General features: G+C 41.0%; 1 protein-coding gene across 1 annotated transcript in view; it reads right to left on the bottom strand.

Moving 5' to 3' along the window:
• AFF3 (ALF transcription elongation factor 3) overlaps positions 1 to 24,969 on the bottom strand; it is a 327,140-nt gene extending 302,171 nt beyond the window's left edge. Inside the window, exon 1 of the mRNA XM_061998729.1 lies at positions 24,701 to 24,969. Coding sequence (XP_061854713.1) covers positions 24,701 to 24,969 — 269 coding nt within the window. The remainder of the gene's footprint in view (positions 1 to 24,700) is intronic.
• Between the last annotated feature and the right edge of the window lie 636 nt (positions 24,970 to 25,605).

Below are 25,605 nucleotides of genomic sequence, written 5' to 3'. Positions count from 1 at the left end.
ATTCGTTACAGCTTTGGGAGTTCATTGTTTAAGAAAGCATCAGGTAGCATCCAAAAAAAATAAATACTGAATTAACCTAAATCCCTCTTTTAGCTAGTTCAAGTCTTGTTTATAATGTGCGTGTACCACTTTGCATTTACCATGAAGCCCCTCAATTAGTTCATAGACAAGTTAACCTTCTATCTCCCAGCAAATGTAATTCATGCTCATTTTATACAACACAGCATTCTGCTGGCTATTATCCATCATTTACAAGTGTTATTTGTCTATAAAAATGACACTAAAAAGTTGAAAAATGATTCTGCTCTGCCTGCTTCTGGATGTGTTTTAACAAATGGTACCACTGCAAAAGGCTCTAAGTCATGTAAGAAGCAATTAGTCAAAGAAGCCATAAATATTTTTTAAAAAGGATATAAATGATTGCTTGCCAGATAGTAAAAGCTCTAAAGGTTGCTACATAATAAAACACTAAACCTATACGTACATATCTGAGTAACTTTACCCCTGTGTGCAATCCCATTAGGATGAAGAAGGTTACTCAAGCAAGTAACATTAGCCAGGTGACTAAGTGTTTGTCCTAAAATAGTTAACATAGTATTCTTCATTATTTATCATTAATGAAGTTAATCAAATTCAGTGCTACTTACTCATGCATGCATTAAATAGAAACCTGAACATGACATGCATATTTATGGAACAGAGATTGAAAGATCATTATCTGTAGGGAAGAAAATCCAGCAAAGAAAAGGATGCGTAAAATGTGTCTGTTATCTTATTAGAACATAAACTGTTTTGCTTAAAACATAAATATTTATTTTAATTAATTCAATTAACCTCAATAATAGCTTGCACACATGACAACTATGGCTAATGTATGAATTTCATGATTTCTAAAGAAAATGTAGGCCACAGCCGTAGCTACCTTTCACCAACTGGTCTAATTCCATGGAAGTCACTGGAGCCCTACCAATTTATACCAGGGTGTGCCTGGCATGTAGCTCGCCACTAACTGCATCTCTTACCTGAAACAATCCTTGCAACATGCATCTCTTTCAGGCAACATATTGCATGCCACCAGAAACCCCTCCTCCCTCAAAAATGTTCTATTTACTTTTCAGTTAACAAATTAGGTGAGCATTCTCCACTTTCTTAAAATTCTGAAATTGCAACTAAGGATGTGGGGGGTTTATTTTTAAATTTAGATGCCTGTATACGAGTTTAGCAGCCAGACACTTGGGTTTGGCAATCCCAGAGAGAGAAAGAAAGAGGAAAAAACTTTAAAAGTGCAATTATTAAATATTCATGCCACCGGCATTCTGTACCTTCAGTGAAGTTCTTGCTCTATATCTGGAATGAAACCTATAGTTAAACACATGACTGCACTAGCTATCAGTTTTGAAAGAGTTCATTATAATGTGAGGGGAAAAAAACCACTAGCTTGCTAAATATACAGGAAAATATAATGAGAAATAGGGAAAGGAGACATATTTCTGCACATTCCTCAGCCTTTAAGAAATGAGAGATCAATTTTGGTTTAAAAACTTACTGTTCAAACACCTGAAGAAAACACAGTGTGTTACCTTCAATCATACTTTCAAGTTCTAAGGGTGATTTTATTAACTCTTTTTTAATACCCAGTTTAAATGTTCTAATTGGCACACAGCACACTTGCAGTCACTAGATATCCATTAGACTTTAATGGGTTTAAAATGGTCTACAGTATTATGGGGCTGGCAGACCTACCGCAGTCACATTTACAATGATGCAGGGTAAGTGGGGCATAAAAACACAATGGTTAATGTCACTGCAAGAATGAAAAAAAAAAGCTTCCTCCAGCATGTATCCTTATGGATGGTTTTGCACAAGCAAGGGCCAATTTCCCAAAGTGCAAATGACCAAAATGAGGTCTACAAGTGTGTGCAGAATTACAAAATTGTTTCGGTTGGAAAAGACCTTTAATATCGAGTCCAACCACTAACCTAACACTGCCAAGCCCACCACTAAAACATGTCCCTCAATATCTCATCTATGAAGGGATGGGTACTCCACCAGCTCCCTGGGTAGCCCATTCCAGTGTCTAACACACCTCAGTCAAAAAGTTCTTCCTAATCTCCAACCTAAATCTCCCCTGTCATCTTCTCTCTTGTTCTATCACTCATTACGTGGGAAAAGAGATTGACCCCCACCTCACTAAGAGCTCCTTTTAGGTAGCTGTGGAGAGTGATCATGTCTCCTCTCAGCCTCCTCTTCCTTCTCCAGATTAAAGACCCCCAGTTCCCTCAGCCACTTCTCATAAGACTTTGGAGGTGGCAGGATAGGAAAGGAGCTGGTCTGTAGAGCAACACAGCTGCTGCCCAGTGCATCTGCTGGTGCTTGCTTCCACCCCAGGAGGTATACACCTGCTATGACTGCTTCCTACATGGAGCACTTGCCCACCACACACTGTAAATGTCCTCTCTGCAGTAAGCATGAGCCTTTGCACACACTCTCCACTGAGGCAACCTGCTCTGCTTCCCCTGTGCTCTGAGCCCACATGCCATGTGCATGCCATCCAGGGAAAAAAGGGAAAGTGATGCACTCTCCACAACAAAGGTTTGTCTCCTTCTGCACCCCCCACCAAAATCACAGATACAGAGCATTTATGTGCTTGATACAAGAAACAATAATCTGTGCCCCGGTATGTTGCAAACTTTGTTCAGGAAGGTGATTCTTTCCCATAAAAACTGTCCCTGCAATGCCACTAAAGCCATTTGGATCCCATTTGGGGATCCAAATTCTAGCCATTTCAGGAGAATAAGAAACTCATGACTGAGAGAAGCATGAAAAAAAACCTGAGATAATCTGATATGCCTACTCAAAGAATGAGTGAGAGCTGGGCAACAGTGGTTCTGTGAATGATTAAGGCCTTCATACTGATGCACTGTAGCCATGTAAACACCAGCCTGAAAGGAAAAAACCAATCAAAACACCCAAGTCCAAACACAATAGTTTTAATTTCATTCATTTCCATGCGAGAGGTTTAAAACATACCACGTTTTATGATATTTAGGAAATATTAATAAAAGCCTACAGAAATCTGGAGCTCTTTCTGCTACTACATAAATAATTCCCCTGCATTGACTCCCAGGGAACTGCAAAGGCCATGAGAAAATTCATCGTGTATTTCCCTCTCCCCCTCTCCAGCTTTATAGGATACTTCAACATGCAGAAATAATCAAGTTCTTCTTCAGACTCCTGTATTGAGTCAAAATAAGTGATTCTACTCATTTAATTGCAGAATCCTCCTTTTATCCTCTAATTATGAAGCGGTGTCTGTTGAAATTAAAGCAGTGTGCTTGTAAATATTTTCAGGCACAAAGAAAGAAGCACAGCCAGCTAAGCAATTTGATAAGAAAGGAGGGGAAAATATCCTGGACTTCTGTGTTCTTCAGTTACAAGTGATGAAACTGTTCTGTATCTGTGTGGTTTTACACAATAAATTTTAAAGAGTAGTTGCTTAAGTATATCTAAAGGTTAAACCTTCCAGCAGCTAATCTGTATGTAAGAACGAGTAACTGCCAAATACTTAACCTTTTACAGATTAAAACTGTCTGCCTAACAGATGTGAAATCATCATTGTTGTAATTGTTATAAGTAGATATCTGAGTATTATCTGGAGATAGATTTTTTTCTCTCTTTTTTAAACTAATTTTAAGTGTCAGGTCACTTGTGTGTTCATGGCTGTGATGAAACCACTGCTTTCCATGAGAAGTTATACACCAGGACTTTATAATTGATGTATGGGTTTCCAGCACCAGAATAATTGCTTGTAATGGGCAGTTTTAAATTATTATAAAAATGATCTTGTAGGGTGATTAGAAATGCTTTATTATTTGGTCTCTGTAAGTAGCTGTATAAGTGAATGTTAACAATAGTACAGCCAGAGCATAGGAAGAGGAAATGCTTGAGTTTCTGACAAATTGCAAATGTTAACTGTAAAATATTGCTCTTTCACAACATTTGATAGAAATACACTCAGTTATTAGAATATGTCTAAAATGCCATTACATTTTGTTTATCAGTTACAAGTATTTAGGATATAAGAGAAAAATGTTTCTACTGTGGTGAGTATGGAAACAGTTTCTTTTCCAATATGCTACTTATATATAACAGGGCAAGCCAGCTTGAAACCCTTCAGATACCACTAAGGAGATACGTGATCCTACATGGGTTTATGTTTAGGCCCACATCCTTCAACTAAAGGAGATGTTTTCCTCTTCAATCACAGCGAAATATAATCATTAAACTACCCAGCATTCAACTTATACGTCCAGTATGTTACCTTCAGACATGTGGGGTTTGCAGCTATAGATTTTGGCTTGGCCCTAGCCATGCTGTTGATTTATGCATTGGGAAAGTGGACCTGTCTCTGACTGAGCTCCAGGCTTCACACTGCTTTCCCCTTCAACTTTTTGTAGTTTTAAGTAATTTTAGTTGCAAATATCATGAGGTCAGGACTCTTCTGGTGTGAGATGCTGCACCAGATCCAGTGCAGGCATAGCGACTGCCCTTCACAGACTGCAGCTACCTCCCCCACTGCCTTGCCTGAAAGACCTCATTTACTTCAGCAGGAAATTTCCTGCAAGTATGTGTTTTGGGCTCCACGCCAGATGCTCAACCTGCACTTTTTTTCCATCTACCAAGTAAATACAGTTTTGAAATAAAGATTTAAAAAAACCCTTCTTTTTAAGCCAAGTTTGTTGCACAGATTGATATGTACTGCATGGTCAGTGGGGCTTCCTTGGGAACCAAAGCACTGGAGCATGGTGTCTCCTCCACCATCCACTCCCTCTTCCCCAGCTGTCATTTCTAACTTGCTAATCGATTTCAACCAAATCTGATAGAGGTTTCAAAAAAGTCCTACTGAAAAACAGCAGCTGTTTACGTAGTGCTAATAACTCAGGACTTTATCTGCGCCAGCTGATGGCAGCCAGACATCCATCAGCACACGAGCACCGTTCAGTTCAGTCACAGATCTGAAACCACCCAGCTACAGTTGTTTCCTCCTCAGGTCAATGAAGAGGAGCATAAGGGAGATTGAATTGCTGGCAATGCATTTATGCAGTAGGGCTGCTTGATTATAGGACACAAAACTATGGTCTAGTTTTGGTAATTCCACTGCTTGGGGAAGACTTTTTTTTTTCTCCTAACCAGATGACTGATATTAGGGGAAAAAAAAAAAGTAATAAAGCTCAGTTATAACAATTTTCAGTTAGATCCTATAAGGATTCAAAGCCTAACCACTAAAGATGGAGAAATGAGGGTTTGAAGAGCAACAAAAATTCCAATGAGAAGTGCACACTCTCTGGGAAAGTACTGTGTAAATGATCCCTCACACCTCAATTTGTCTGAAAGGGAGATGCAAAAGGCAGTGCATCACCAACACCCATACGAGAGGTCATTTCCAGGACACAATGAAGCAATATGCACTGACCTGCACTCTGCATCAATGCAGTTTCCGTACAAGTTTATTTGTGAGCTGAACTTGAGCAGAGAATGCCAGCTGTGCCATACTGTAAAGTGGATTTGTCATGTGGATTTATCCATACTTCGTCCATTAAGTCACCCTTGGGAACAAGCACTAGTTAGAACTCTCTGATAGATGTGAAGGGTTTTTATACAGACAAGAGGGGGAAAAAAAAAAAAAAGGAATGCAGCAATTCCAAGAGACTGGAGGAAAAAAGAGAGGTATATTAACACATCGAACAGCATCTGAAATTATTTGAAAGCATATCACTTTATATATCCTGTTAATTACATGGTTAATATTATGGAACCTGACAATTCCCCATAGACATCAGGACTATTGATGAGTTCCATTTAATGTTAGAAATTTCTCTCTTCTTGTGCTGAATTACCTCTTTAACCTCTTTCAGTCCAATAAATTCACATTAAAATGTGACCAGGAGTGACAACCTTGGGGGAGAACTAACCTCTCCCTCTATCATGTCATTTTAGCCTCAGTCTCAAATTGGTACAGCACTCCCATAGCTATTAGCTCAGCTCTTCTCCTGCCTCCCGAGTAGATGAAGCAGTACGTCTAATTAATTTACAATCCTTAAGTACAAAGGTAGCTATCAGCAAAACTACATTAAAATCAAACTCCTAATAAGATAATTGTAAAATCATAATTTTCTGGGATGTTTTCACTAAATACCATCTTAGCTTTGTAGGTGAATGCTGTCCAAAATCTAGCCTTACAGCTATGTGAAAGTCAAATATTTCATACATTACAGTCTCTCTCACTCTACAGAAGAAGAATAGAAAAAAAGGATACTCTTTAATACAATGAAATGCAATTTAAAGCCAAGTCAATAAGATACTAACCTCTTATCCTCAAATGAGGGCTACTTTATACATCATGACTTAGAAGTCAAAAATGAAGAGAATGGTTCTTGCCACTCATAATTCAAAGGCTGTTGTCAAAAGCTTTCTGTTCATAGAAATGCTATTGGTTTTATTCAGCTGGCAAAAACTGTGCAGTATTCTAAGTAGCTCAGACAGATAGCTTTTTTAGCTGTACAGTTGAGAGCCAGATTTTCCTGAACAGCATAAGGACTTGATTTTGCTAATGTATACATGTTGCACTGTACCCAGTTCCAGAAATAACCGGTGTCCATGAATGCAGGCTGGGGTCTAGGGAGGATACATGCTAACTGACAGATTCCCTATTTTGCTTCATACTCAGAGACCAGACACAACCAGCCAAAAAGGTTACTGCACTAAGGAGCCCTCTGACACAACAAAGCTCCAGAAGGTAGCTCTGCTGCTGCCCAGCTCCCTACCTGCTCCTCACTGGTGAGAAAATACTGAATACTGAAGGTGCGAGGTGAGGGGCACACAAGCAGTAACAGGCAAGATTCTCCACTCAGCTCCAGTCATCCTCATGAAACTCTTTTTTGCTGGGGCCAAACAGCCAAGAGATGTGAAAGGTGACTAACCTTCCACAGGCAGCCAGCCTCTCCTCCCACTCTTGAGCCTGAGGAGAACAAACATGAGGTGTAAACTCTGAAGCTCCCTTCACTCCCCCGTTTTCTCTGATTGTCAGACAACCGATACTTGGCAGCATCCTCAAGGGTATGAGAAGCCTGTTCTCTTTCTTCTTCCCCTGAATAAACCTCTTTCTGTAACCTGTGTGGTCAGGGGCAGCAGGAGAGGATCTAAGACCATTTGCTGCGAGGAGCTGCCAGCATCTTCCTTAAAGAGGGCATGTTGCCAGCCTGTCTGAAGCTGTTATGTGGTGGCCTGGCCTTAAGCAACCCTCATTTCCACTATCACATTCCCACTTTCAGTCACTGAGAATCCTTTACACCACATCCTCCTTTTCCCCTATAGCCACACCTGATGGCCACATACTTTGTCCTAGCTATTTGTGGCTGATGGAGCTTATGTAAAGGACTGACAGCAAGGGCAGAAAGCTGAACCAGTTAGAGACTTTGCTGCAACAGCCCAGAGGTGGCTGCAGAGGAGCAGTTGAAGCCTTAGGTATGAAATCTCACACTGTTTGCTCAGTGTTGTTTCGTGTGAGTGGCCCTGAGGAACAAGAGACTGCAGCTGAAACAGCTAGAGATGTTCTTCCTGACAGAACAGAACAGGACACTTATTTGTCCCCATCTTGTTTCTGGAAGGAAATCATCTGCTACTGCTAACGCTGAAATCTGTGCATCAAGCTCATGTTTGCACCAGGTTGAGAATATGATGGAAGTTGCCAATTACAGATAAAGGCTATCTTCAAAATTTGGATAGTAGCCACTGATTTTGACTGCTCTATCATATAGTGGCACTTCTCATTCTTAAAAGAAACGTCTAGAATTTGGTACAGGCATTACATTACCTATATTTAAAATCTGTATAAGCAAATTTGTTTAAACAACTGCACATATGTGTGCAATTTTCCACATACCAATGCCAGCACCCTGCAGACTGTACAGCACGCTACTCAGTTTACATCCTCATATATTTTGCTCACTCTCATATAGACAAGCCCATAGTTACCGATACTCTTAGAAATCTGACCTGTTGTGTACTGAGAATTATTATATATCTCACCAGAAAATACTGAATAGAGGATAGTTCCTGCATTAGAGCATGAGGACACACATGCCTTTACCCTTACGCACTGCACATGCCTTTTCCCCAGGCACATACCTGGCAGGTGCAATCCAGACCTTCATTTGTCACTCAGACACCAGTAATGGGCTCTCCAGAAATACTCTAAATAGATTAGATTAGATGAGAATTATCTTCTGCATTTTCAAACCATCTTGGCATTAACAACAAAACTGGGTATATTTTCCATGCAAACATGCTTTCTCTGAAAAGCTATAAGACAGGACAAATGTTCCTGTCTGCTCTGAAATAATGTCTACCAGTCCTTGCTAGCAAGAAGCAGCTGGCTTCAGTTAATCTGGTGGGATAACATTAAACTTAATAAATGTAATAACATTAAGATCTAAACCTTCTTCTAAAAGACTTGGGTACAGGGATGAGTTGCACAGCTGGGTGCAGTTAGGCAGTTAGGCATCCAGCTCCTGACATGGATCTCATGGTGCTGTGTTGGGTGCCAAAGCTGCCCGTACTGAGGATGGGGAGAAGGCTGCACCCAACATTCAGCTTCTCAACTCCAGAGGTTACGCTGGGAGACAAATCCTATACTTGCCAAAGGAAAATGTCTAAGAGAATTAATGTTTTTTTCTGTGATTAGACTTCATCGTGAAAACAGGACTCACAGCCTGAGTCCCATTCATGTGCCTCTTGGGCATTTGGGTCGGACAACAGGGGCACACCTTTGAAAACAAAACCAAAGGACATAGCCCAGCATAATATTTTTATAACATCCTAGTAGTTGAAACACCAGCATAAGAAAATGGGAAGCCCAGATCCAAGTATCTCTCTTGTATGGGGTTCACAGATTTAGTTTCAAGGAACATATTCTACTTTTCAGGCCAATGGCTTTTCTAGGTGACAAGCCCTTCACCACTCTTCCTGGGGTTTGACCCCAGTATGGAACTAGGAATGGAAGGGTCATGGGACCAGGAGAAAAGTGGCTGAACCATTCAGTTGGGAAAGCCCTCACCTCCTTGGATGCCATCCTCCCAGTGCTGTATAATATGTGACTGGCAAGAAGCAGAGACAGCATGTGACCACAGCATCTCTTGGACTTCTCCAGGCTGTTATGTACTGGGCTAAGAAGTCTGCTAATCCTCAACCGTCCTCTAGGTGTGTGCACTAGCATAGCTGGAGATAACATGTGCCAAGAGTCAAGGGCATCTGGGGTGTCTAGTTGGCTTGTGTGGGGTTTCTGGATTGTGGGTTTTGTAATGTTAATTCTGCCTAAATTGTGCACATAAACCACTAGGTTGGATTTTCCCTGAGAGCTGTAAAGTACGTATCTGCTTTGGTGGCACACAACCAGCTAAATTAATCTCCTGGCATAAACTTGCACTGCTTGGTTCAATGAACAAAATCAAACTCCAGTCTCCAAATAACTGAGAGGAATTTCTGGACGATGTGGCAATCGTTAGGCATATTAAATGACAGACATGACAGATTCAATGAAAGTGATTTCTAGTGTTTCAGGTAGATAAGCAGCTAGTACATTGGTACTGTATTCAGCTTCCAACCTAGGTATGTTTTCAGCCTGCTAACAAGCATCCTTTGTGGATTACTTGCTGTACTTTGACCTTCCAGAGCTGCTTGCTTTTTCTTTACACTGGAGACCTAAGATTCTTCTGTGCTCCCATAGTCTGTATTCCCCACAAGTAATGAAACAATGTTTCTTGCCTTAACTGACTGACTTTCTCAGTAATCACACATCTTAGATTACAGACTTCAGGTTTAGATGCATCGCTGTATGAAGTACCTGTACAATGAGCATTCTACTGACCTTCTGTCATGCTTATAAAAATACAGTCTCATAGATAAGTGCGGTTCCATCCCTCTTCTTTTATGCCTATCAGATGCCTGTGCTCACAAAAAGAAAAAGGTTCACCTGGACCACATTCCCCAGGAATCTTTGGGCATGTGTTCACAGCATATTAGGGCCAAGATCCACAAGCTAGGCCAAAGTGGGGCTTCACCTATAGCACCACACAGGCCTATAGGATTTGGTCAAAGAAAAGCATAACTGTTACATGATGCTGAGCCCAAAATAGTTTTGCCTCTGAAAAAAAACACGGAACAAAGTTGATGAACACCAACATTGTTCCATATGAACGCAGCTGAACTGCTTACAGAACTACTGACGAGATGTTCAGTGCAACCAGCACCAAATATCACAGAGCATCACTTGAGATAAATACAACCCCATTGTTAATAATAATAATAATATCATTTGTTTTTATCATTACCCAGTGTGTTTTTGTAATGTCTTTCAATGCATCTGGCCCATATCAACTGAATGGTAATTGAACGTTGTCAGTAAAATTATGTAAAATTAATTTTGACACCCTTTCTCTAAGGTGCCTGTTCTGTTCTTCTATGTCCTTGGAATGAAATGTTTTGATACCAATGATTTTCTTCAGAAAAATAGCTCCCCGAGCTCCTGTTGCTAACCCTCTAGCCGCAATACTGCCAAATGTGCCATATCCAGGCTCCACCTCGTCCTCTATTTCTGCTTAACAAGTCCACAATTATTTTCAAAGATCCTTTTCTACATCTTGCCATTATTAAGAGAAGGTCAATTTCTGTTCACTTGAGTTAAAATTTGACTGATGCTAATTTCCTGGTGTTAAAAACCATAAATTACACACTATGAAAAGCATCAGGTGTACTCTTTACTGATCAGGAAAAAAAAATGGTACCACGTCTACTAAAGACTTGACCTGAACATTTTCCATGTTTGGTTGCATTACTTTTGCTTGATTGCTGAGAGCTGAATCTCTGCAAGTAGATCATATTCATGAATGTGTCACGTCTCACTATGTCAGTATGCCACAGACTCATTAAAGATCTACTCAAAGCTTCCTTCCCAATTTATATTTCTTCTGTGAGTTGCTTCAATTTGAGAAATCTCTTTTGCAAAAGGAAAGCCATCCATTGTTTGGACTTTAAAAGGAAATGTAGGTGTTTAATTGGTGGATGTGGTTTTCATTATACTTTCCATCTCCACCACAAACCCTCTTCATAAATTGTGACAAGTCTGTTGGCAGCCTGCTGTATCAGACTGGGGGTAGTTGACTTGATAAGCATGTTTCCTAGATGGAGAAAAGTATGAATTCTCTCCAACTTTGCTCAGAATTGCTAATTAGCTTAAAGGCAGTGTCCTGAATTGGCACAGAAAACCACTGTGAAAAATCCTAGGGAGAGGCGCAACTATAACTCAATAGGGTCTAGTAATATCTCAAACACTCTGTGTTTTATTGAAATCATGCTTTGCTCTGAATATGTTTCTTATTTAAACACAAATGCAGTGATTTACAATCCCGTGAAGTCCCCAGCTTCATTTCTATGCAGCCTGTATCATGATGGTAAAGAAAGCTCATTTGCCAGAGAAAATAAAGAGGGAAATGTTTTCATTTTCATAAAACCAGTTACCCAGTCTTACGGATGAGGTCCTTTTCCTCTCAAATGAATGCAGAGGTGAGGGTAAAGGAAGCACCCATCTGGTCAGTGTCATGATTCTCTGCTGCTTCTCAATGAGGCTTGTTCCTGCTCCCACTCAGATCAAAAACAACCCAAACCCTTGTGTCTACACTTAGTGTTTCCAATAGCCAAGTGTTAAGGAAGAATTTCTAATAGGCAACTTGCATGTGGCCACCCTGCTTTCCACCACATGGAAGTACTTGGTGCCAAACCAGATGGCCTACAGGGCAGAGAGCAACCTTGGCCCATTTTAGTATATCCACTGTGGCCTGAAGTTCACCACTTTTTGACATCCCCAGATGTAGGGGGAGAATACACAACCACATTGTGGGACTATCAGGCTCCAATCTCTCCCCAGCTGAGACACCCTGACCTCAGTAATGTACTCATGCATTCACAGCTCTTAAACTAAAGCTCTCCTACAAAAGCAAACATTTTGGTGCAAATTAGGAGTTTACTCAGGATGTTGACGCCCTGAAGGTGTGCTTTCACCTAAAACACACAAAACCTTTGTGGAAAAAAAAAAATGGAAAACAGATTTAAACTTGTAAAGATTTGAGGTACAATTTGCATATGTCTAAGTTGACTGAAAGAGCATCTTTATGGGTGTGGCATATTGCTTATACTTTCATAATATAAACAATATATTGTTTATATTTTCTGTGTGCTTTAATGAGCACAGGCACAATAAAAAATAATGTTCATGCTTTAGTCTCCCCTGTACAGCCCACTCCCTCTGGAGATGCTCTGGAAATGCTGACATGAAAAGAAGAAGTGGATCTGCCAGGACTCCCAGGCAAGCCAGTCACGGCGGAAGCCTGACATCCAGCAGACCTGGAAAATGGCCAGCTTGTGCACAGCATGTCCATCCTGTATGCCGGCATCCAGGTGCTTCAGATTTATTATGCATGTGCAGATCACCTGATTTATATCCGTGGTTTATTACCGTGTGCAGAAAAGCCAGCAGCATGTTCAGAACATGTTGGATTTACTGCACGTACATAGGACATCTGTGAGAGCACACTATCAACCTTTTCTCCTGAGACTTTCCAGGAGGAAATACAGGAACCATACTCAAACTTCTGGATTCACTCTGTTCCTGTACTTTTCTGCAGGCAGAAACAGACTTCTGGCATAAAGTAAATGCAGCTACTTTAGCATACTCTTAGAGTGTATTGTGAGAAAACTTATTTGTACTTTTCAATCCTCCAGAGGGAACCATGAGCTGGTAAGGGTGAACTAGCAGCATTTCAATAGAGCTGGGCCGTTTCTCTACCACACAGCAGATACATTAGCACCTAATGAGTTATGATGACTTCAGCTTTAACAGATGACTTTTCTGCCGTCAACCAAATTACAGTACAAGCACCATTGAAATTTTATTAGCTGTTTTTGCATGTGAATATGAGTAGAGGAAAGGAAAACACTTGATTTATGTATTTCTTCAAAAAATCGGAATTCCATTTTCCTTAAAGTTCTCAATGAGAGATACATTTCCAAGTAACTTCTGAAAGTGGGGATTAGGGCATATTTGACTAGCATCTAGGTGCAGCATCCAAGTCTCGCTCTGATCCAAAGCAGCAAGTACTGGAATAGTATGCCATAGCTGCAGTCTAATGGATATATTTAATTAGTTTTGATTGGTGTCACATGTATTCTGATGAGGTGCTGGAGGGTCTTGAAGAAAATCCAATAGCTATCAGCATTTCAGTACACTGACTCCTGAGGAATGTCTTTCTTCACTCACTGGGTAAGGCCTCCCAGGCAAAAGAGAGGTTACCTGTATCCCCAGGGAATGCTTCCACACCCCCAAGGTACTTCTTCGGGTACTATCTCTCTTGCTTCTACCCAAAGCAGGAGACTTGCTTCAATTACCTAGCCTGTTTCCTGCTGCACCCAGAACAATGTCTTGTGCTTCCTCCCCACAAGCACCCACATTCCCCACTGTTTCTGCAGCTGGACCTGTTCCCTTCAACTTGACCCTGTAGCAGTTGCTTTAGGTAATTCTGCAGGTTCCAGTATGGTGTGCACTGAGGTGGCATTTCCTTGTGTCAGGTCGTGAAGACTGCTCAAGTGCACTCACTGCCTTTGATCTTGTATGACCTCAGGCTCCAACCCTCCCACGAACAACTCTCTGGCACTGAGATACACCATTCTACAGCAAGGAACCTGAAGAACTTCAACATTCTGGGGCTACGATAGCTCTAAACTACAATGTGTTATTGTCTCAGGCTTAGCTTACTCATCTGCTGAGGTCTTCAAGCAAGGTCACTTTTCTCCTGCTACATGTGCCTCAGTTTGCACAACTGGACTTCACAGATGAAAGCCAACTCCAGCTCAGAGGCTGCAGCAAACAGCATTTCCCAGGCAGGATGCTTTGACTATGAGCCCCTTTTCTTTACAGCTCTTCATGAGTTCTCACATTCCTCACCATGAAGGCTCTTTGTGGCCTATCCTCATCATTATGAAAGGGGACTACCAAAAGCTATTACAAAAAGGCTGACTCTAGCTGTCTCTTGACCCATTAGTGCAATTTACTCTTCAAGTTTCCAACTAACATCTTCAGGGTACCCCTGTGCTGTCACTTATGCTTGGGAGGAGTCCTCATAAACATGCACAAAATTGTTTAATTGTTCTCTTTGAGGTTCTTGAACAGAAAGTTCTGGTTTTTCTCCATCCTGCTCACACTCATGCATTTGGCAGCACTGTCAGGCTAGCAGTTGCTGTGACCGCTGTTTATTTGGACGATTATAACACTTTGTCTTTTCTTTCTGACCAGTTTTGCCTATATCCATAACTTCCTTTTTTCTTTTGCTTTGTTTGCAATGTTTTTGGTCCCACGACTGGCTCTTCATCCAGTGTCTGAACAGTATACAGAGCAGCAAATCTGGGTCCTTACCTACAGATGCAAAGCCCAATGATAACGTGCCTGAATAACAACAGCCACAGGCAGAAAGATAACATAACACAGCTGCCACCCTCTCCTGGAGTCAGTGCAGAACGCTAGCCATTCTAGTCCATCAACAAATTATGCTTATGATGGGAACATGAGGAGTTTCACTATTGTTCCTATTGGGGTAAAGAGGATGCTTCCTCTTCTGGGAAACCTTCGCTGCAGTTTAATTTCAAATCATCCATGCTCCAGAATTAACTGCAGCTTTCATTATTTTGCTATTTTCCTTCCTCTTCTTAACCCCTATGATAATTTATTCCCCCTTTGTTGGGTTTTTTTTGTGTTTCAGTATAGGTTACTTTGACATGTGCAATTGTGTCACAGAACTCATTTTTCTAGTTACTTTGACAAACCTGACATCTTGCAGCTGTTACACATCTTGTTTCAATTACATCTCTAGATATAAAGAATTCTTAAAGCCTGAAGGCTGCAGATGGCTTCCTGGTGAGGGGTTAACTCTAGCTTCACATTGAAGACTTTTTGGGGGTCCCTTTTCTTGGGCTGCTCTCTTCAGTCTCCCTCTCTTATGTCCTTCTAATTTTGCTATCTCACTATAACCCCCATTCCTCTCTGGTCACGGGAGAGGAATTGGAGCACCAGTGTCCATCCCTGCCTCTTTCCCACCCAAAGGTGCCTGAAGGGAAGTGAAGTATCTGTCACTTGAACCTTATCTCCACATATCATGCAGGCTGCTTACAGCAGGGCACAGCTGAATGAGCACAAATCAGTGCAGTGACAACTCAGACCACCACTAATCCCTCATAAATTCTGGACTGTCCCACAGACTTGGGAAGCTCTTGACAACTGATGATGCTCTCAGCATCTGGCAAACCACTTGTGTATAATTGGGTACCCTGAGATATTTACACTGTGCTTAATGGTTACACAGGAGATTGATCACCCCATTCTTGGTACCTATCCAAAAAGGGTATATAAAATCCTTTGATCTTGCTAAGGCAGCAAAACATGTCTAACCATCAGTTATGTAAAGGTGGTTGTTATTAATTTGAATACTGCACAGAGAGGAAAGAACAGAAGTACCATATAATGAGATATATTAAGACTACAAAAGAATTAAGTGAAGCCGTTTTGTTATGAATCATGATTTTATTGTTTAGCAGTCAGCTCTTGATGTAATTCAGATAATAATGAATGGGCTAATTCCTTCCACCTTTATTCAGGCAAAACTTCCATTGACTTCAAAGAGAAAGTTGTCTAAGTCAGGACTAGAGACTGCTGCATCTATCCCATTATTTGCAAATGCTTTTCGGAATATAAAATGTTCCTTTATAATGGGCTATCACCAATAACAGTAACATTTATATAATATAAACCACTTACATAAGTGTCTTTTGTGTTCAGAGACTTTTTATTCTTATTGCAAACTGCCACATTAAAAGTTCCTCTGCAAACCCTAATATTTATTAAAGTATAGGAACATATAGAATTGATCAGTCTACCATTTGGAGCGTCTTTCCTTCTGCTCAGTATTCTTTATTTCATTGTATCATATTTTCTTCCTCAAGAAAATGTGTTATTTATTGATTATTAGCAAACAGGTTATTTATCATTGCAAATATTTCTCTTTTATCACAGAAAACGGAGTGCCAAAACCAAGAAAATGTCCTAAGCCTTGTTACATTTTAGCAGATGCCAGGAGTATTTGAGGAAACAAATGAATAAAGAGTCCTACATCACTGTTTCTCTCGCTCTATAGTTCTACTGAGAAGTTAATGCCCTATATAACATTTCAATTTGGTACTTTTCATTAATTGTTAAATTAATGTCTCAAATCTTGAAAAATCTGCTTAAGGGTAATACTCTCTGATTTGATCAGGGCAGGACTCTTAATGCTTTTTTTGACAATCCAGGGTTGGGTTTTTTTCTCTGATTATAAAATATGCACTTCGATCTGGAACTTATTTTGATATTGTGAATCTTAATGCTTCAGAAAAGCACATAGAACAATGGACAGGCACTACTTGATTGTTTTAAATTGAAATTAATTAATTATGAAACAGCTGCAATGGTCTAAATTACTTATTTCCCGTTTCAGTGAAAATGAATTTACAGGCATTTGCAAACCATATAAAAATAAAGAGAGAGACAAGAAAGTCTGTAAGAAGGGAGGTCATGTAGAATAGTCTATGATCTGTATTTCAAGAAAGTAAATAATTAATAGCTCCAAGGAAGCATATTAGAGATTGTTCTTTCTATTACACAGTCACATCGAGCAGTAAAACAATGTTTTAAATCTCAACAACATATACAGTACAGACTCCAACAGAGTTTACCTTTCCAGATAACAATTTTTTCAGCTGAAAACAGCAATTTTTTCACATTACAACCAGATTGTGACTTGAAAGAAGCTTCTCAGTCATTTAGTCAAGACAGATGAACAATGAGTGTTAGAAGAGCTACCAAGGCATCAAAAGATCTACAGCCAAGGCCATTAAAGAATAGCTAATCTGCTGTAGTTCTAATTCTCTGCTAATGGGTTTCCTTAAATGTGCTTTACATCAGCTGTAATTAGCTCAAGATATTGGTACTTACATAGTTCTAAGAACAACCCCCCCAAAAAATGGTTGTATTTCTGTCATATAGTATGTAATCACGTTCGTGCAGCCATGCGCCCAAGCCAGTACCTTCTTGTGCAGTGCAAAGCCTTGATGAGTATCCCAAAGAGATACTTTGCTCAGATCTACAAAGGCCAGCACAGATCCAGCAGACACGGCATTTATCTATGCTTTCCTTTGTTGGGGTTATCTCAACTCCATTTTGCCTCAGATTTTGCAGAACTAACTGTACTAAATGGCCTGGGATGCATTAAGACACATATATTGAAAATATGTACACTGCTGCTATCAATGCTATGGGTTTGAAACAGATTTTAATAGCCAGTGTCAGTGATAAAAAAAAAGAAAATCCCAGCCCAAAATGCTTGCCACGTTTTTACGATAGAGTATGGCTGGATTTTGAAGGGATTCACTCCTCTTTAGAGAAAGGTTCTTTTTATCTGAAAGAGCAGCTGTCTGATGCAATGACCTAAGAGAAACGTACAAACCTGTGGCCCTTTTGGAATCATCTACACAGAGAAAGGGGTAGAGCTCCACAAGCTAGCTGCAAGCACACTGGTATAACCAAACACACAAGGCAATGTGGCGATAGCAATTCAAAAGCAGTTGGGATCATGGTGGTTTTCTTACAGGGAGCCTGAGTAAATGGACTAGCACACAATCACCTTTTGTACAAAGAAATTTCTGACAGACTTCAGGCCTAACCACAAACAAAGCACATTGTAACATTATTTTACTCTTTAAACTGTTGACATTTAGTTAACACTAGGTCATCATCTTGCTGAAAATGTTACACTCTCCTTGCCAAACACAAATGAAGAAATACACACTTAGCTTTTATGGTACTTCGTCCTTTAAAAACAGTCAATGACATGACAGGTTCCCTCCCTGACTACTTCAGAAACAAAAAATGTTTAAAATTGTCTTCTGCTGGATGAGTATCAATGTAATTCTCTTCTCCAGAGTATCTCTGTCAACAAACTCTGTTCATTTTTTTTCTGGATTAAGGCTCAATCATCTTGCAACTGCACTTGCTGTTCTAAGACAAAGGAGCACAAAACCATTAAAATTTTGTCATTCCCTCCTAAAATTGACAGACCCAAGAGATGAACCCTCCTGGTCAATCAGAAGCAGTCAATGACAGAAAGAATCAACTTTTTCTTGGCGCACTGCTAGGAGGTAGACACCACTTTGCAATGTCAGAACAAAAGCTAACCCCCCACAGAGGAGGCTTAGGTTATCTGCTACATCCATACATCAGAACAAGCTCCCTAAAACCTTCACACTGACAAAAGCAAAGAAAGCAAGAATAGAAACAAGGAGAGGGATGGTAGCATGCTGGGACGGCTTCTGAATCTAAACATTTTTTCGTCTTGACCCACCTGTCTGTAGTATTTGCATTTTTCGTACCATCATAGGTCATCTTAATAACCTGGCACCTAGACTGCACCCTCACAGCAATGCATGGACTAGGAAGGCTGTTAGTTTCTCTCTAATGGATTTCAAAAGTGATACATGCAATAAGAAGTCATCACAGCTCAAGGCAATCAAAACATACTCAGTGTAAGAAGACATCACCTTCATCCTCTATTTGTTCACTCCTGACACTCAATTAAATCAGGCTGAGCCACAAAGGGCTCTTTCTTTGGCCCAAAACATGTAAAAACAACCACACAGAAAGACTGGGTTACATCAAGAAGTGGTGTGGCTTTGTCAGATACAACCCTCTTGTTTTTAGTTTTAAGTACTTGCAGTTGTGGGTCATCATTATTGATGAACAAAACACAACAACAAAAAGCTTCTTAGTGAAGATTTCTGGTCCCTTCTGCATAATTTTCAGTCTCTCCTGACTGCGGAGACTACCACTGCTGCATTGGAACTGATTTTTTTTTCCTTTAAATTCCACAAAGGATCTCTGAGGATAAGTGTAAATTGCATTCCTAATGTCATATTTCCCAAGATATATCCGTATCCAGGTCCTCAGTACATGCATGCAGGTTAAAATCTTCCTAAGAGGATAAAAAGCAGTCAAGTCACTAACACTGCTTTTTGTTTGCTTAAGGTATTAGGAAAGCTGAGATACCAAGCTGTAATAGAGGAATACAAGTTACGCATTTTTGCCTTTGAAAAGGCATACAAAATGTTTAGCACAGAGTATTAATAACTGCCATTATGTTCATTTAACTGTCGCTACATTTCGTTCACTCTTTCTCCTAAATGGAAATATGTAGTTACCCACAAATTATGCAGAACTTATATAGATTATTGCCTTAGTATTAAACGATGAGTGTCCATTTTTTTTCTCTTCTGGGGCCTTAGGCAGCACCAGCAATCATAAATGGCATCTTACCATTGATTTTAAGAGACAGAAGACTAGTGAGTAACCCTATTGGTAACAAAGTGAACATAGTGGGTTTGGCCAGAGCAAGTACCAGCAGGATACACGGGAGCAGTCAGACAGCAAATCCAGCCCACAGCATCAGCACTGAAATGGCAATTACCATTCCCTAGCAGAGCGACATTTACGAAGAGAGAGTCTTGTTCAAAACCAAGTAAGCTTGGTTACAGCTTTCCCTTTTCCTACTTTCAGTTCTTCACAAAGGACTTGTGGTTTTCCACTGGAATTAGCCTTACCGTTAGGCAGTCTGCATACAAAGAAACTTTACATGGGTCTCCTAGAAAATACCATCTTTTTGAAGTCTCATTTTGTGAGGATGTCACTTCAAAGTTACAACTCCATCAGCCTGTTAGATGAGACACCGTCTCACACAGAATTTAACCTCCCTGTATTCTAGCTGTATGTAATATCAGTTTTCCTTCATTTCTATTGATTTTACTTTATTACTCCTATTGTTAATAAAGTTACAACCAGACTTTAAAGTATCTCTGAACATATGCTCTGAGTAATTGCTGGAACTCTTTTTATCCATGCTTTGTTGTTTCCTAGTCATAAATATGATGCAAATGGATTAATTTGTTATATGAGGTTAAAAACTTTGCAATTAAACAGTTGCTTTCTCTAATGAGAGTATTGTGGAGTTGAGTATGATCTTCTTGCTAATATATGGATGACAAGATGTTCCCACAGACAGTTTTGTTGGTTTGGGTTTTTTTCCCTTAATGGCCCATATTTCACTTCCACCAGTTTTAAGAAACCTGGTATGTTCCTCAAAATACTCACATATGATGGGAAATGCTGCATGCACCTCACACCCTCTTCCAAATCCTTCTATAATAATGTAGTAAGGTTTCTACCTCAACTTCTGAACAGAAAACATCCCCAGAGAAGCACAAATCCACAAGTCACAGGAGTGTTAGGAGGAAAGCCCAAAGGGCTGTTCTCCTCCTGCATCATAAAGTTAGTCCTCAGTGATGCATCAAGATTTCACTTATCAGACAAAAACAAAGCAGGAGGTTAAAAAAATTATTGCTCTTTAGAGAAGTGACTAGATGCTGCAAAACAGAGGTGATGGGCCAGATCCGCATCTGCTAGAAACTGGGAAAGCCTCTGAACTTGTCAGAGACAAACCAAACAAGAAAGACATGGTACACTACATTCAGCAAATGAGCACTCACATGGCATGATGGATGTTAAAAAGGGATTTAAAAATATTATTTAGCTGATGTTTATAAAGTACTATGACCACGAAAAGCTTGCGCTTCGTATTATTTATTATGTTTAGCACATACAATTTGTTCAGTGCTTTAAGTAAAAAAACCCCTCAAACAATAAAAGTAATTCCTGACCCAAAGGGCTTCCAGCCTAAAAAACAGCCATCAGGAAGAGAGAACATGCTGTGAAAGCAAGAGAAGGGAACAGTCTATAGTTATTACTCATGTTACTTTTTGCCCACAACTTATAATCATCACAGAATGAGCAAATTTTTAGATGGGTTCTCAATGAGGGGAAGGTGGTAACCGTGAGTTGACACCGGGTGGAAGGCAGTGTGGGAAACATCACAAAGATAGAAATAAGAAGGCAAATAGGATTCCAAGCATTACATTACTAGTAGGAGGCCAAGAGCTGTCAGGAAAGAAATAAGAGACAAAGTCCAAGATACAGGCTGCAAGTGGAGTTGTAAAGGAGACAAGAGATTAAAAAATACACTAATTTCAGGGTTTTTTTCTGAGAGGGAGGCATTATTGCTGTGTATTGTCTGCAAAAGGGGTAAGGTGGTCCAGCACTTTACCCTACTGAGAGTGATCCCTCTCCCTCAAAAGAAGCAGCATCCTGTTATCTGAAAAGAAGTATCTACTTTGACTGAAGAAGCACTTGTAGAACTAGCTTTCTAAAATTGTCTCCAGTAAACACAGCACAACATGAGGAAAAAAACCCCTTGACTTACACAAATAAAAAAGGTAGTGACTAAAAGCTAGACAACCTGGGATCAAGAAGTTACAAAACATTCATTTATAAGACTGCTGGATGCCTGGCCACTTCTTGTTAATAGCAACTTTCAAACAAAACTCTCTTGACTTCAGATGGAGCAGGAAAAGACCCAAAGATAGCAAATGAATTATTAATTCAATATAAGGTCTGTAAAACACACTGGGCAACATTTACGCTGTGGCATTTAATATTGATCTCCACTTGGAAGCGATACAGCTATATATCCCTTTTTTTTTCTTTTTTTACATGACTATCCAACCCCTACAAAACTGATGCTAACTCAAAATATCCAGAAGCATCACATAAGTAGCACCAAATCAACAGATTACACATTTGGCTTCTTCTACCTAAACAAACACTGTTTTGTTTGCGGCCAGCAAACATCTCACACTTAAAATTATTTTCTTGTTTGGTACAACACAGTAAGTGCTTTAATAAATCTGCTAATTGTTTTTAACTAATATGGAAACACTCAGCCTACTCATGTGTCTTACATAAGCATGTGAGGAGAACCTTTACTAAGTGGCCTTCACCAGGTCTGTCGCTGGGCCTAAACCTAAGCACAGAGTTAAGGACCTGGCTTTGAACTTTGATCTTGATTTGTTAAATAAGGCAAATAACAACATGAATGCCTGTAATGCAAAATTAGTCCTGGCACTTCAGTTAAGTCATTTGGTCTGCTCCCTTGCTGCTTCCTGTCATTTATAGCATGTTTTCTGCCATGCAAGAGTCACATAATACACCTCTGACTGAGGTTTTCCTTCTCTTTTTGCCTGGTGTAAACAAATAAAAAGCTATAAGGCACTAAAGTATCCACACCTGCAAGTCTGGACAAGTAAAACTACACATATAGCACAGAGATAAATGCAGGGAGAAAGATAAACAGGAGATGGGGCTGCAGTTCAAAGTCGTCAGTGCTGTGTGTTGTGGATAACTGTTAGTCAGCAGTAATGACACCTTCAGTTAGGTTGGGCTGATCATCTCAAAATGTTCCAGAAAAAAGCTGACCAAATCGGTGTGAGTTTTGTTTAAGCCATAGATTGGTGTGTTTTCTTAAAATTTCTAATTGCTTTTGTACTCAGCTTTCACTATTTGAACAATAGTAGTTTTCTGGGAAGCAGAAGGGTTATTGGCATCAACACAACCTTTAAAAACTGCTGTTTAGTAGAAACTCTATTTGCAGTTCACTAGTTAAATACTTTCTTATAGCCACCACATAATAAATTATTACATTTTCAAATGTACAGCACAGTAAAAGACATAGCACGTATTAATTGGAGAGAAAATTCATTAATAGTATGAAAGTAACAATCAATGAGAATTGATTATCATGCTGCTGTTCATCTCAAAACCCCTTTGATTTTCCAAGAACATACCAAAACAAAACAAAACAAAAAAAGCACTTCAGCACAGTACATTAATATTTAATTACTGCACTTTTAAGCAAAATGTTCACCAAATACTGCAAAAAGTGGATTTTCAGTCATAAATTAAGTGTGTAAATTGCTATTATGAATACATTCAAAAGAATAAAGGACAACATTCATTCTTGCCACAGAGAAAATTAAGTCTCTTTAAGTGTTACTCTTTGCCATGAAGTACTTCCTATCTATGTGGTATATTTTATTTCCCTTTTTGACAACAACTGCATTCCTTTGAAGGCATCTTGACAAGCCTTCAGAGCTTAAAATTAACATACCAGCTTTGTTTTGGTGAGTTTAGTACGGTACCCAAATTGGGAATGCCCACAATGTGCCCCTTGGAAAGCGGGCAGGATGGTGGGAGAGCTGTATCAAACAGGCTGAGGTGGGAGACTGACCAACTCCAGGCCCTCTGCTACAGCCCTTCCAGCACTGTTGGCCTTCACGATGGATTTTGGGGAAGTCTTTGTTTAATACTGCTTGTATGACTTTTTAACATGACTACTTCAAAACACTTGCCAAAACAGCTGCTTCATGATCAGCTTCCAGCCTGTGATCTCAGATACTCCAAGCCAAAGCCGCTCAGCAAAACCTAGTGCCCCAACAGGATGCAAACATGAAATTGCAAGCCCACCACTCCCTCGATGAGCTCTGCTTAAAGGAGGTGTGATCCCCTCACTAGGCACTGCTCTGGGCATCTGCGGGTTCAGCCCTTACATGGGGCTGAGAGTTTAGCACCAAAGACAGGCCTGATTCTGTTGAACCCACTTTTTAAACTGTGACAATGACAGAGAAAAACAAACAATAAGATCGAGGAAACCACAAGATTGCTTGTAATGCAAATACAGGCATTTTTAAGCAGGTAATTTAGCTGGAAAATAGTTGATGTCTTTTTGGACCCGGACTGGAGCATTATGGCAACCACGGCCATTTGAAAAGTGGCTCCACAAATAGTTGAAAAGCATGCTAAAAAGGTTATGAAAAAGAGCAATCGCCAGACACACTCTAACGCTCTGGCTTTCCAGAGTTACATTGTTAGCTTTTCAAATTCAATATTAACTCCAACAGCCAGCTTGCACAACAGACTAATGAACAGCACGCTTTCGCTGGAGAAAGAAAATTTCCCCAAAGTTTGTCTTCACTCAAGGATAAAAGGGGAAAAAAGCATCCAAACGTGTGAAAGTATTATTTCTCCTGCAACTGTTTAATAGAAAAAGCATGTGATTTAATTGTAAAACCACGCATATGGTCTGAAAACTTAAAATCAGGCCAGAGGTAAATGTTATGGTTTGGATATAAACTGAATATTGGTATTTATAATTGAAACGAGGACATAACCTTAACTTGTGTCACAGGCAGAGACACTGTAATTAAAAACTTTTATGGGGTAGTAACTAATTCTGTATTATATGTGCTCTTTAAAGTTCCCCTAGCAATATAAAAGTTTTATTAGGCTGGATGTTATCAATGGATGCATTTTTAAGCACCCGTATTATACAGCACAAGCTGTTCTCATCACCCTGAGGTCTCTTTGCAAGAAGCAGCTCAACTCACGGGGCTTGTGGGTCCACCTCATTTTTGTTACACCTGCCACATAGGACATAAGCTGGTGCTGTCCAACGCGCACCCTACTGAAAGAAGGGACAGTTCATCTAACCTCTTCAAGAAAATTAAAAACCACCCCAAATACGCATACCATTAAGTGATTTCAGGCAAAAGTCATCTCAGCTGCCCAAACCACCGATCTAGCCGGCGGGACACAGGCTGACACCGCTGCCCGACCGATGGCAGCTCCGCATCCCCGGCTGAGCGCAGCCGGCCCCGGTGGGGAGCGCACCGCACTGGGGATGGCGGACACCGCCTGCCCACAGGTGCGGGTCTGCTCCGTCCCACTCGCCTACCACCGCGGAGGAGGGTCCGCTGGGACCGCGTCCCACCGCAGGCTCCCGCTGGGTCCCACGCGGAGGTCCCGGCGCTGCGCGGGGTGGTCCCGGCGGGCACCGCCATGGAGCGCATTCTTCCCGCGGACCCCAGCTGGCCTCGGAGAGGAGAGGGGAGCAGAGGGGAGAGAGGTTCCCGCCGCCCCGGGGCCGAGCCGGACCGGGCCGGCGGCGAGGAGCGGCGGCTGGCGGGGGAGGCCTGTCTCCCGCAGCAAACTCTGGGACTTGGCAGAGGCAGGAGCGGCTTGAAGAGGGTGGTGCGGTGCGGTGCGGGGTTGGGGAGAGCGGCGCTTCCCACCTTCAGCCGCTAATGACATTTCTAGAAATTGTTTTCCCTCCTCCCTGGCAGCCCCGCAGCCACCGCCGGGGTGGGCAGGGACGGGGGTGCGCGGGGGAGGTCAAGGGCATGAGAGGGAGCGGGGGGAGGGGGGGTAGAAGGGGGAGGGGCAGGAAAAGGTGGCGGAGACGGGCGGGAGGGCAATAAAGACGGCCCAAGGGGGAGTTGTGGGGCGGGGGGAAAGAGATGGCGTGCAGGAGAGATGGGGGATGAGCTACTGGAGTACAGCCCGGGGTGCCAGTGGCGGGTGAGCACAGGCGATTTAGGGGGGTGGGGTGGGTGATGAGTGCAGAAGCCTCCCCCAGCCAAACACCACATTTTCCTCTCAGACCCATCCTGGAAGCCAGGAGAGAGGGGCATCCTTCC

The sequence above is a fragment of the Colius striatus genome, chromosome 1 (genome assembly GCF_028858725.1).
Source record: "Colius striatus isolate bColStr4 chromosome 1, bColStr4.1.hap1, whole genome shotgun sequence".
Classification (NCBI taxonomy): domain Eukaryota; kingdom Metazoa; phylum Chordata; class Aves; order Coliiformes; family Coliidae; genus Colius; species Colius striatus.
Note: the sequence above shows the minus strand (reverse complement) of the source record. Positions and strands in the feature narration are given on the sequence as shown.